This window comes from Chrysemys picta, chromosome 4 (assembly GCF_011386835.1).
Source record: "Chrysemys picta bellii isolate R12L10 chromosome 4, ASM1138683v2, whole genome shotgun sequence".
In the NCBI taxonomy this organism is placed as follows: domain Eukaryota; kingdom Metazoa; phylum Chordata; order Testudines; family Emydidae; genus Chrysemys; species Chrysemys picta.
Window position 1 is genome coordinate 97,108,329 of NC_088794.1, and position 12,064 is coordinate 97,120,392.

A 12,064-nucleotide genomic window follows, 5' to 3' on the forward strand; every position below is an offset into this window, starting at 1 on the left:
ATAGTGCAACAGGGAACTATCCTGTACCAATATCCAGTGCTGTCTAAATTGTGTCTGGGAAGCTGAGAGGAAGGAACTACAGTCAGTCATTCTAAGAAGATGATAAACACTGTCCTAGCATTTCAGAGGAAATTCACAAATGATGTCTGTGTATCTCTTGAGGTTTAGATATTGGTGTTGCAAGGGACACACATCAGGGCAAAGTCAGGCTGTCAGCTGAAGCACAGGACACTCTTTAGTTTGTTCTGATCAAGAGGCTCATGCCAACACTTTTTGGAAAGATCAGTCAGCAACTTCAGACATATTGCAATGTAAGAAACCCATGAGAATTTCTCATTACCGTTACATAATTGATTCCTGAGGACTCACCACTCTTATCAGTTCTTTGGCAATATGAAGATTCCTGTAACAAATTTGATCTGTGTGTAGGATCTACGATCCTCATAAAACTACTTTTCAGCTTCATGTTTGGTAGGTCTCTTCCTTTTCTCCCTGCAAGTATCTTGCATTCTCATTACCTTGTCCAAAGGGGTTTCAGCACTTAGCATGCTCTCAGTGAAAGCTCAGTTACACATTCTGTCAAACACGGTAGTTCTGTGAACTAAGCTGGCCTCCATCCACAAGGTCACCATAATTTTCCTCATATAATATGAAGTGGTATTGTAGTCCTTTTTTGGATGCATCCAGACATCCAAAGGAAGTAGAAATGTATAAGTTAGATGTGAACAGAACCTACAGAGGTGATTATAACAAAGGCATTCAAAACCTTTGGTACAACTTCTCCCATTACTATGCACTCTATGAAAAGAACAGCAATTTTTGTTGGCAGAGAAATCACATGTCTTATGAGGATGTCTGATAGAGCTGGCCAAAACTCAGGGGTTTTGGTTTGCCAAAAATGTTGGTATTTTGCAATTTGCTTTTGGTCTGATTCAGAGCAAAACCAGATTTTACAGAAATTTCTCCCAAAACAAAACAACGAGGAATCCTTGTGGCACCTTAGGCCTTGTCTACACTACGAGAGTAGTTCGATTTTACTTGCATCGAATTTTTGGAATCGATATTGCAAAGTCGAACGTGTGTGTCCACACTAAGGACAGTAATTCGACTTTGTGCGTCCACACTAACGGTGAAAGCGTCGACATTCGAAGCGGTGCACTGTGGTCAGCTATCCCACAGTTCCCGCAGTCCCCTCTGCCCATTGGAATTCTGGGTGTAGCCGGCAATGCCTTCTGGGTAACAAAATGAGTCGAGGGTGCTTTTGGGAAACTGTCGTCATCCGTCCATCACTCCCGCCCTCCCTCCCTGAAAGCGCCGGCGGGAAATCAGTTCGCGCGCTTTTCCAGTCATTGACAGCGCGGACGCCACTGTACTCCGAGCATGGAGCCCGCTGCGACCATCGCTGCAGTTGTGGCCGCTCTCAACGCCTCGCAGCTTATCATAAAGGTTTCCCTGAGGCAGATTTAGAAAAGTCAGGCGAGGAGGCTACGGCACGCGGTGATGTCCTGAAGTCTGAGAGTAGCACAGACCTGTCAGAAAGCAGGGGACCCAGCGCCGAGGACATCACAGTGGCAATGGGTCATGTTGATGCCGTGGAACGGCGATTCGGGGCACGGGAAACAAGCACTGAGTGGTGGGACCGCATAGTGCTGCAGGTCTGGGATGAATCCCAGTGGCTGTGAAACTTTCGCATGCAGAAGGGAACTTTCCTGGAACTTTGTGAGTTGCTGTCCCCTGCCCTGAAGCGCAGTGACACCCGGTTGCGAGCTGCACTGAGTGTACAGAAGCGAGTGGCCATAGCCCTCTGGAAGCTTGCAACGCCAGACAGCTACCGGTCAGTCGCGAACCAGTTTGGGGTGGGCAAATCTACCGTGGGGGTTGTTGTGATGCAAGTAGCGAAGGCAATCGTTGATGTACTGCTGCCAAAGGTAGTGACCCTGGGAAACGTGGAGGCGATCATAGATGGCTTCGCAGCGATGGGATTCCCAAACTGCGGTGGGGCCATAGATGGAACTCACATCCCTATCCTGGCACCGGACCACCAGGCCACCCAGTACATTAACCGAAAGGGCTACTTTTCCATGGTGCTGCAAGCACTGGTGGACCACAGGGGACGTTTTACCAACATCTACGTGGGATGGCCGGGCAAGGTTCATGACGCTCGTGTTTTCAGGAACTCTGGTCTGTTTAGACGGCTGCAACAAGGTATTTACTTCCCGGACCACAAAATAACTGTTGGGGATGTGGAGATGCCTATAGTCATCCTCGGGGACCCAGCCTACCCGCTAATGCCCTGGCTCATGAAGCCCTATACTGGCGCCCTGGACACTGAAAAAGAACTCTTCAACTACCGGCTGAGCAAGTGCAGAATGGTGGTGGAGTGTGCTTTTGGCCGTCTCAAGGGGAGATGGAGAAGCTTACTGACTCGCTGTGATCTCAGCGAAACCAATATCCCCATTGTTATAGCAGCTTGCTGTGTGCTCCACAATCTCTGTGAGAGCAAGGGGGAGACCTTTATGGCGGGGTGGGAGGTTGAGGAAAATAGCCTGCCTGGTGATTACTCACAGCCAGACAGCCGGGCGATTAGAAGAGACCAGCGGGAAGCGCTGTGCATCCGGGAGGCTTTGAAAGCAAAGTTCCTGAGTGAGCAGGGTAACCTGTGACTTTACAGTTTGTGTACTGAGAAGCTAAACCTGCCCCCGTTTCTTTACCCAGTTAATGTTGACTATCCTATCCAGTTACATACCCCCTTCACCCCCCCTCCAACACACGTGTCGAAATAAAAATAGTTCTACTTTGTTAAAGCACACCGTTTTCTTTAATACTGTTTTCGCGGGAATTTTTTAAAACTGGGACGCAGACTGTGGTGCGGAGCGGGTGTAGTGTTGTGACGCGAATGCAGCTTCTAAACTCAAGGATTGACAGGCTCCGCTGCGGTGGGATGCTTGTTTCAACGGAGCCTGTCACCCCTCCTGATCGGGACTGTGTGTATGGGGGGTCTATGTGACTTTGTGGCAGGGGGAGGACGGTTACAGATCCCATGCTGTGTGGCTCTGTGATCCTGCCTAAGGACCGGCGCTTAAGATCTGTAACTGCCCTCCCCCGCCACAAAGTCACAGAGCAACCCCCCCCCCCCAACATAACATCAAAACAACCTCCCAGACTAACCGGGGTAACTAGTCACTGCATCACTGCACTGTGTATGTGCCCTGCTGCTGTGCCTGCCCCCGACTATGTACCCTGCCAAAGGAGACTGTCCTGTCCAATTACCAACCCCCTTTCCCCTCCTCCTCCAAAAGAACATGATTGAAACAGTAGTTAACAGAAACGAATTTTTTATTATCAACTACGCATGGCATTGGGAGGTGAAACTTGGACGTGGGCTTGTGTCAGGCGGGAAGGAAAGAACTTTTCAGATTTTGGGAAATGAGAGCCTTCTGCTACTAGAGCTCTCTGCAGGGGTGGAGTGAGACTTAGCAGGGACTCTGCCGCCTCTCCTTCTTTGCACTTTGGGTGAGGTGGGTATGGGACTTGGTGGCGGGGGAGGGCGGTTAGAGATGGACTGCAGCGGGGCTCTGTCCTCCTGCCTCCGTTCCTGCAGAACATCCACAAGGCGCTGGAGCGTGTCCGTTTGCTCCCTCAGTAGTCCAAGCAGCGTTTGAGTCTCCTGCTGGTCTTCCTGCCGCCACCTCTCCTCCCGATCCATGTTGGCTTGGTGCATTCGGGTCAAGTTCTCCCGCCACTGGGTCTGCTGTGCTGCCTGGGCTTGGGAACAGGCCATAAGCTCAGAGAACATGTCCTCCCGTGTCCTCTTCTTCCTACGCCTAATCCGCGCTAGCCTCTGGGAGTGTGATTCCAGGCTAGGTTGTGAGACAGTCGCAGACGGGGCTGTGGAAATGGGAAAAAGGGAGTGAATTCCTCAGAAAGATAAATGTAGTTGTGAACAAAGAACATAGTCTTTCTCTGTGAACAAGACCATGCACAGCACCTTTCACATGCGCACTCAGCACAAGGTCGAATTCTCGGCCTTCGCATTCAGTGCCTGGGGTCTTGAACAGCACATTTGAGAAGCGAGGCAGCACAACGGAATTTCTGTTGCAGGCAGACATGGTAAGCCGTACACTTGTGGCAGTTTAAAACTTTTATATTACCACTGGCCTCATTTCACATTTAAAGCAATGTCAGTCCCTGCTGCCAGCAATCCGGCAAGCGGGAACTCTGCCCCTGTCCCACCCCCTCGCGGCTGTCCCCGGGAACGATCCCTTTCGGCTGCCCCTCTCCCGCCTCCACCGCGTGGCTGCAAACCAGCGGTTACAGTTCTGTAAAGGAACGGGAAAGCAGTCCCAACCCTAACATTCCCCTACCTAATTAAAAGCAGGTCACCATGGCCGACATCACCCTGATGAGGATCTCCGAGAGCGACAAAGAGAGAATGCTCCAGGAAAGCCTCCAAAGACCAGGGCCGTATGCCGCCCTGCTGTGCAGAGCAATGATTCCCGAGTACTTGATAATCTTGTGGCGCGGCAACGTGTCGTACTTCGGAGGACCCAATAAGGCCGCTCTCCCCAGGAACCTCATGCAACGGCTTTCAAATTACCTCCAGGAGAGCTTCATCGAGATGTCCCAGGAGGATTACTGCTCTATCCCCGGACATATTGACCGCATTTTACTGTAGCTGCAGTAGCAGGGAATAAACAGTAGAGCGGCTTGTGCAGGACAATCACTGAAAACCGGACATTGCTAGATTTCTTTTCAAAACTTGCACTGCCCATTACTAAACCGTTAAGCGCCTAGGGCACACTAATCATGAACAACCCATTCCTTTAATTGTTAATATTCCTGTTTTGTTAAAAATAAATGTTTAGATGTTTACAACACTTACTGGCTGATCCTTCACCAGATTCTGTGTCCGGGGTAACGGCTGGGGACGCTTCGTAGGGGATCTCTGTAAGGGTGATGAAGAGATCCTGGCTGTCGGGGAAATCAGCGTTGTGAGAGCTGCCGACTGCCTCGCCCTCCTCATCTCCTTCCTCATCTTCCCCGTCCCCTAACATGTCCGAGGAACCGGCCGTGGACAGTATCCCATCCTCAGAGTCCACGGTCACTGGTGGGGTAGTGGTGGCGGCCGCACCGAGGATGGAATGCAGTGCCTCGTAGAAACGGGATGTCTGGGGATGGGATCCGGAGCGTCCGTTTGCCTCTTTGGTCTTCTGGTAGCCTTGTCTCAGCTCCTTGATTTTCACGCGGCACTGCGTTGCATCCCGGCTGTATCCTCTCTCTGCCATGTCTTTAGAGATCTTCTCGTAGATCTTTGCATTCCTTCTTTTGGATCGCAGCTCGGAAAGCACGGACTCATCGCCCCACACAGCGATGAGATCCAAGACTTCACGATCAGTCCATGCTGGGGCTCTCTTTCTATTCACAGACTGCATGGCCATCACTGCTGGAGAGCTCTGCATCGTTGCCAGTGCTGCTGTGCTCGCCACGATGTCCAGACAGGAAATGAGATTCAAACTGGCCAGACAGGAAAAGGAATTCAAATTCAAATTTTCCCGGGGCTTTTCCTGTGTGGCTGGTCAGAGCATCCGAGCTCGCACTGCTGTCCAGAGCGTCAACAGAGTGGTGCACTGTGGGATAGCTCCCGGAGCTATTAGCGTCGATTTCCATCCACACCTAGCCTAATTCGACATGGCCATGTCGAATTTAGCGCTACTCCCCTCGTCGGGGAGGAGTACAGAAGTCGAATTAAAGAGACCTCTATGTCGAACTAAATAGCATCGCAGTGTGGACGGGTGCAGGGTTAATTCGATGTAACGGCGCTAACTTCGACATAAACGTCTAGTGTAGACCAGGCCTTAGAGACTAACAAATTTATTTGGGCATAAGCTTTTGTGGGCTATAACCCACTTCATCAGATGCATGGAGTGAAAAAAAGTAGGCAGGTATAAATATACAGCACATGAAAAGATGGGAGCTGCCTTACCAAGTTGGGGGTCAGTGCTAACAAGGCCAATTCAATCAGGATGGATGTGGCCCATTCCCAACAGTTGACAAGAAGGTGTGAGGATCAACAGAGGGAAAATTATTTTTTTGTAGTGACCCAGCCACTCCCAGTCTTTATTCAGGCCTAATTTGATGGTGTCAAGTTTGCAAATTAATTCCAGTTCTGCAGTTTCTCATTGAAGTCTGTTTTTGAAGTTTTTTTGTTGAAGAATGGCCACTTTTAAGTCTGTTATTGAGTGTCCAGGGAGATTGAAGTGCTCTCCTACTGGGTTTTGAATATTACAATTCTTGATGTCTGATTTGTGTCCATTTATTCTTTTGCATAGAGACTGTCCGGTTTGGCCAATGCACATGGCAGAGGGGCATTGCTGGCACATGATGGCATATATGACATTAGATGTGCAGGTGAATGAGTCCCTGATGGTGTGGCTGATGTGGTTGGGTCCTCTGATAGTGTCGCTAGAGTAGATATGAGGACAGAATAGGCAACGAGGTTTGCTGCAGGGATTGGTTCCTGGGTTAGTGTTTCTGTTGTGTGGTATGTAGTTGCTGGTGAGTATTTGCTTCAGATTGTGGGGCTGTCTGTAAGCGAGGACTGGCCTGTCTCCCAAGGTCTGTGAGAGTGAGGGATCGTCCTTCAGGATAGGTTGTAGATCCTTGATTATGCGCTGGAGAGGTTTTAGTTGGGGGCTGTAGGTGATGGCTAGTGGCGTTCTGTTACTTTCTTTGTTGGGCCTGTCCTGTAGTAGGTGACTTCTGGCTCTGTCAATCTGTTTCTTCACTTCCCCTGGTGGGTATTGTAGTTTTAAGAACGCTTGATGGAGATCCAGTATGTGTTTGTTTCTGTCTGAGGGATTGGAGCAAATGCGGTTGTATCTTAGGGCTTGGCTATAGACAGTGGATCATGTGATGTGGTCTGGATGAAAGCTGGAGGCATGTAGGTAAGTATAGTGGTCAGTAGGTTTCCAGTATAGGGTGGTATTTATGTGACCATTGCTTATTTGCACTGTAGTGTCCGGAAGTGGATCTCTTGTGTGGACTGGTCCAGGCTGAGGTTGATGGTGAGGTGGAAATAGTTGAAATCCTGGTCGAATTCCTCAAAACCTCCTTCCCATGGGTCCAGATGATGAAGATGTCATCAATGTAGCACAAGTAGAGTAGGGGCACTAGGGGACAAGAGCTGAGGAAGTGTTGTTCTAAGTCAGCCATAAAAATGTTGGCATACTGTGGGGCCATGCGGGTACCCATAGCAGTGCTGCTGACTTGAAGGCATAAATCGTCTCCAAATCTGAAATAGTTGTGGGTGAGGACAAAGTCACAAAGCTCAGCCACCAGGTTTGTCGTGACGTTATCGGGGATACTGTTCCTGACGGTTTGTAGTCTATCTTTCTGTGGAATGTTGGTGTAGAGAGCTTCTACATCCATAGTGGCCAGAGTGGTGTTTTATGGAAGATCACCAATGGATTGTAGTTTCCTCAGGAAGTCAGTGGTGTGTCAAAGATAGCTGGGAGTGCTGGTAGCATAGGGCCTGAGGACAGAGTCCACATAGCCAGACAATCCTGCTGTCAGGGTGCCAATGCTTGAGATGATGGGGCGTCCAGGATTCCCAGTTTATGGATCTTGACTAGCAGATAGAATACCCCTGGTTGGGGATCTAGGGGTGTGTCTGTGTAGATTTGTTCCAGTGCCTCTTCAGGGAGTTTCTTGAGCAGATGGTGCCATTTCCTTTGGTACCCCTCATTGGGATCAGAATTTATTTTCGGAAACACGAAAACATGATGATCTTGAATGGAAATATATGAAATTAACATAGCAGTGGCGAAACTGACAAGAATGTCAAGTTTTCTCAGCTGCTGTCTGGGCTCTCCAGCACAGATCAGGTGTGTCTAGCAGAGTGTCCTCCCAACCTCCAGACAACTGATTCTCAGTGTTTTTGCCCAGCCAGTCCCAGTCTCACCATTTTTCGTGTCCCAATCTATTTCCTGCTGTGGAGCATGCTCACTTGCTCTGTGGTGATGGCACCATGCACTTTCCAATCACATGTAGGAGCTGTGAGGGAATAAGTGCACACAGACTCTTTGGAGATTTTAGCTGCTAAACCCTAAGAAGTCTCTGCTGAGCATGCGTAGACTGAAATTTTTCAAAGACTTATAACTTGGCCCAACAATAAAAGGTATATTCCTGACAAAAAGCCCACCCCTTTCAAGTCCCTGCTCCAATGTGTGGGAATACTAGAGCTTCTCACCAAAAAGGTCACCAGAATTTTGTTAACATTACAGAACATATTTTTCCCAAACCTCATTCTCAGAAATGAACTATTTTGGCTGAAACTTTCCAAAAAATCAGCTTGAAGTCTGGGAAATTTCAGACCAAACCGTTATATTTAGGCAAGGTTATGAGTAGGTGAAAATAGAGTCTTATATTGGGAAGTGTCTTGCAATGTTAATAATAGGCAGTGCTACCAGCCCCGCATATAATATGTATAAAATTTGGTTTGAAATGGTAAAGCAGTATATGCAATGTAAATCATACTGCAAGTCTACCAGGATTCAAATTTATGTATTTATAAAACTATATAGTAGTTCCTACAATCCATATATAGATGATGTACAATAATTCTAAGAGTATACAGAGCTTAAAAATCTGTGCTACTTTCATAAATGCTCAGAGGGTCGAAGACATTCAAATCACACAAAAAAGTAAGAGAAAAACAGTAAGAAAATAATGTTTACCCAAAAGCTTGATTGACAAAAAAGGCTTTTGGTGTGTGATCTGAAGTTTGCTAGACTTGGGGCTCTGATAGGTCATCAGGAAAAGTATTTTACTGTAATTCCAATCTGATCATATATTTGTTGCCATCTTATATTTTCAAACTTTCCCTCTTTTAAATAGTCTGTAACCTCACTAAGTGCTTCAGGAACTCAAGAGGAGATAGAAAATACAAACAAATTTTTAGCTTTGACCTCCTCATTGCAGGAGACCATTGGTAAGTAAGTAAAACAGGTAAATGATAAATATCTCATAAGATTATTGTGTATGTTGATTATAGCTGTATTTCTGTAAGTTCTAAGATATCACTGCTATTAAAATAGATAAAATGTTTTCCATAACAAGTGCAGTTTTAAACTTTTATCAGTAAAATAGTCCTTACATGTAAAAACTTGTAGAGACAATTTTTCTAAACCTCAAACTGAATAAAAAGTATTTTTGCTGCTGCACATGCCTTCACAAGGCAGTATTGCTTTACAGATTTTTCTTTACAATAGTTCTGCAGTATTTCAAATGACTGGGTAGCCGTGAAGGTTTAACTAAGTAGAAGCAAGATAGGAGAAATGTGAATAACTTATGTCTGTGATAGATAAATCAGGGCTGATGTTAGAAAAAAAATTCTAAGCTGCTTTATAAACTGAGTTGGCGAATCCCATTTTATTGTAATCAGTACAGAACTCTGTATTTGTCTTCAGAATCTAACTATTGGCAATTTTATCTTCATTTTTTATCCCTTACATTTACATTTTGACCTTTGATCCCTAGCCATTCAGCCTTGTCTGAAAATTCATCAGCAAAGCTAAACATTTTTAAAAGGCCCTATCCAGCAGAGCAGATATATGGTCTCCTGCGGTGTAAGGCTGTGGCCATAACTATCCTATTGAAAAGGAAGGTTGGCCCAGCAAATGCTCTGAATACTGCTGCTTCTCAGAAGGAATGACTTTAAAGTACTGTAGAAAGAAATCTGGAAAATAAGTATCTGCTTTACTGAAACCAAGGATATTTAACCTACAGCCTATAACACTCTTTACCTGGGCTACTCCAGAACATTTCAAATGGAACTGGAATTCCAGTGCATTGAGAGTCTATCGTACAGCACGCTAAGTAAACCTCTGGTTACAACAATAATCAGATTCAGAGTTTCAAAAATATACCTTAATGAATTTTAACATTCCGGTTATTAAATTCAGGGTCAGACAGCTTTTTGAAGACACACACAGCATTCTGTGGGGTAGGTGGCTATGCAGCGTTGTTACAAAGAATAATTTAACAATAACTCTTTTGCATTTAAAATGCAGCAAATACACCTGCTTTGCTCTTACCATCTTTGATTTTGACTGTGCTTTGCACTGAATTACCTTGGCAATGCTTATATTGCTTTCAAATGTATTAATTGTTTTGTCCAGCTCTTAAACACAGACTTTTTCTTTTTGGTTGGGGAAAGATTTCTTGGAGTACAAATTTTTGACCTCTGTAATCTAAAAAAATATTTCAACCTCTTAAATAAAAGAATTACCAAAAGTTGTCTTTTGGTAGCCTGTTGCACTGTAGAATTTTGATTCTCACCACCTCATGCATTCCAAACTTAAAAATATTATATTATTGGCTGTTACAAAATTTAATGAGAGAATCTTTACTTGGAATCATCTTGGATTATAATTGTTTCTTTTCCTATCACAATGGTTTTTTTGTATAGTTGTCTGACCATTAACGTTCGACTTGTTGTGACTTTGTGTAGTTTTATAACTGAATTATACCATTCTGTGCTGTACTTTTTGAAAATGGTAAAGAAGTATACACAGGAGAAGAGGATTTTTACATCAATAACTGCATAACATTTATTTAGTTTACTGTTCAGGGGCAAAAAACACAAGATTTACAAATCAGCTTTACAGCAATTTAAAACTGTCCAGTAGGTGTCAGCATCTAATAAAAAGAATATGCTTTACTAGGTCTCTTAACCTTTAAAATATGGAAAGAAAATTTGTTTATGAGGTTATTATTAACAAACTCCACACTGCACTTCCTTTTTCTTTTCAAAGGTAACTACTGTTGTATGGGTCATGTGGATTTTGATGCATGGCATCAGGACAGCTGTGTGCATAGTGTAGATTTTTCCAGGGTCCTCCTTGCCTCAAGGTTTTATGCAGTATGTTAATACTTTTCATTCATCAGGTCATTTTGTATGATTGGCAGCAGAGGAACTTTCCCTGGTTGAAAATAAAGAAATGAACGTAATTAACTTTGTCTTTTAGCGCTTGAATATTTAGCTTTTATTTTATTTGATGACAATAAATGATGCAAGGAAAGCTGTTTTGAAAATATTCTGTTTTCAAAAGAGTCATTAGAGTATCAAATGCCAGCTACATCTACAAAATCACTTATATCCAGCCACTTGTGTCTCAACCTCTCTAGCAGCAGAAACACATCTGTCCTAATTGTGGCAGAAATTAGACTCTGCAGCTATAAAACTCTCATTCAGTTGTTACTAAATGACAATCATCATCATGCTTTCAGTTGAGAAGGATAGTATTAATTTATTGTTTAGTTGATATTCGTTATATTTCTCAAATGTACGCAAATTCTTACAGTATGTGCTCTTTAAGTGTGCACAGATTGCAGAGCTGCCAGTGAGGGGCTTCTCCTTAACCTGCACTCTCTGGCTAATTCTTGCCAGGAGCATGACTAACACTTGGAGTTCTTGAAGCAGCTCTTGAGCACTGGGATGTTTGGTACCCATTTCTCCCAGATCACACTCCTGACAGAGGCCAGTTGGATTTCTGACAACTTGGGCATAGCTAGACACCCGCTGTGAAAATCCCCTGGGCACTTAACTTTCAATTGAACCTCTAGATGATTCCCAAATGGCTATTCATGTCTACTGAAGCTTTTGAACATTTTGGCCTTAGGCTGTATCACTTACGTATAATTACCAGCCCTATAGAAGCTTGCAAATGCATCAGAAGAAAAAAACGTGTAATCCCATTTACTCAAAACCTCTATCAGACTTCATAGATACCTCAGAAGTGGTATAATACATTTTGATATTTTCTTCCAATCTTACTTGCCCTTGTTCATAATGATTCTTTTACTCACATATTGACTCCCTTACTCACCTCTCTTCTTTTCTTTTACTCCATCTATTCTATCTCTTGTAAAATGTTTTATTGTATTGTTGTAACTACTTGAAGAAAACCAGTAATAAACCTCTATGACTCTTGACTATCATACTTGGAGAAATGTACGTAAATCATAATGTTAAGTCACAAAAATTTGCTTTAAATAAGTATTC

The 12,064-nt window shown here is 44.6% G+C and overlaps 2 protein-coding genes across 13 annotated transcripts in view; one reads left to right on the forward strand and one right to left on the reverse strand.

Moving 5' to 3' along the window:
- The window catches only part of FSIP1 (fibrous sheath interacting protein 1), a 172,785-nt gene that overhangs the window by 14,508 nt on the left and 146,213 nt on the right, over positions 1-12,064 (forward strand). For 11 of the 12 annotated variants that reach the window (XM_065593189.1, XM_065593191.1, XM_065593194.1 and 8 more), the window contains one exon: positions 8,896-8,989. The exons of the other annotated variant lie outside the window; for it this stretch is intronic. In XM_065593189.1, coding sequence (XP_065449261.1) covers positions 8,896-8,989 — 94 coding nt within the window. The remainder of the gene's footprint in view (positions 1-8,895; positions 8,990-12,064) is intronic. 12 annotated transcript variants of the gene reach the window in all.
- LOC135983140 (uncharacterized) lies at positions 3,337-5,804 on the reverse strand. The gene is made up of 2 exons (XM_065593200.1): positions 4,883-5,804; positions 3,337-3,888 (listed from the first exon to the last, which is right to left on the reverse strand). Exons 1-2 carry the CDS (start codon positions 5,457-5,459, stop codon positions 3,413-3,415), a joined length of 1,053 nt encoding a protein of 350 aa, XP_065449272.1. The 5' UTR covers positions 5,460-5,804; the 3' UTR covers positions 3,337-3,412.

Bases quoted from the DNA above. Each gene is read 5' to 3' on its own strand.
- LOC135983140 (XM_065593200.1), bottom strand. From the start codon at position 5,459: ATGCAGAGCTCTCCAGCAGTGATGGCCATGCAGTCTGTGAATAGAAAG. The intron at 3,889-4,882 runs GTAAGTGTTGTA...CCATTTCCACAG, and splicing joins ATCTGGTGAAGGATCAGCCA to CCCCGTCTGCGACTGTCTCA.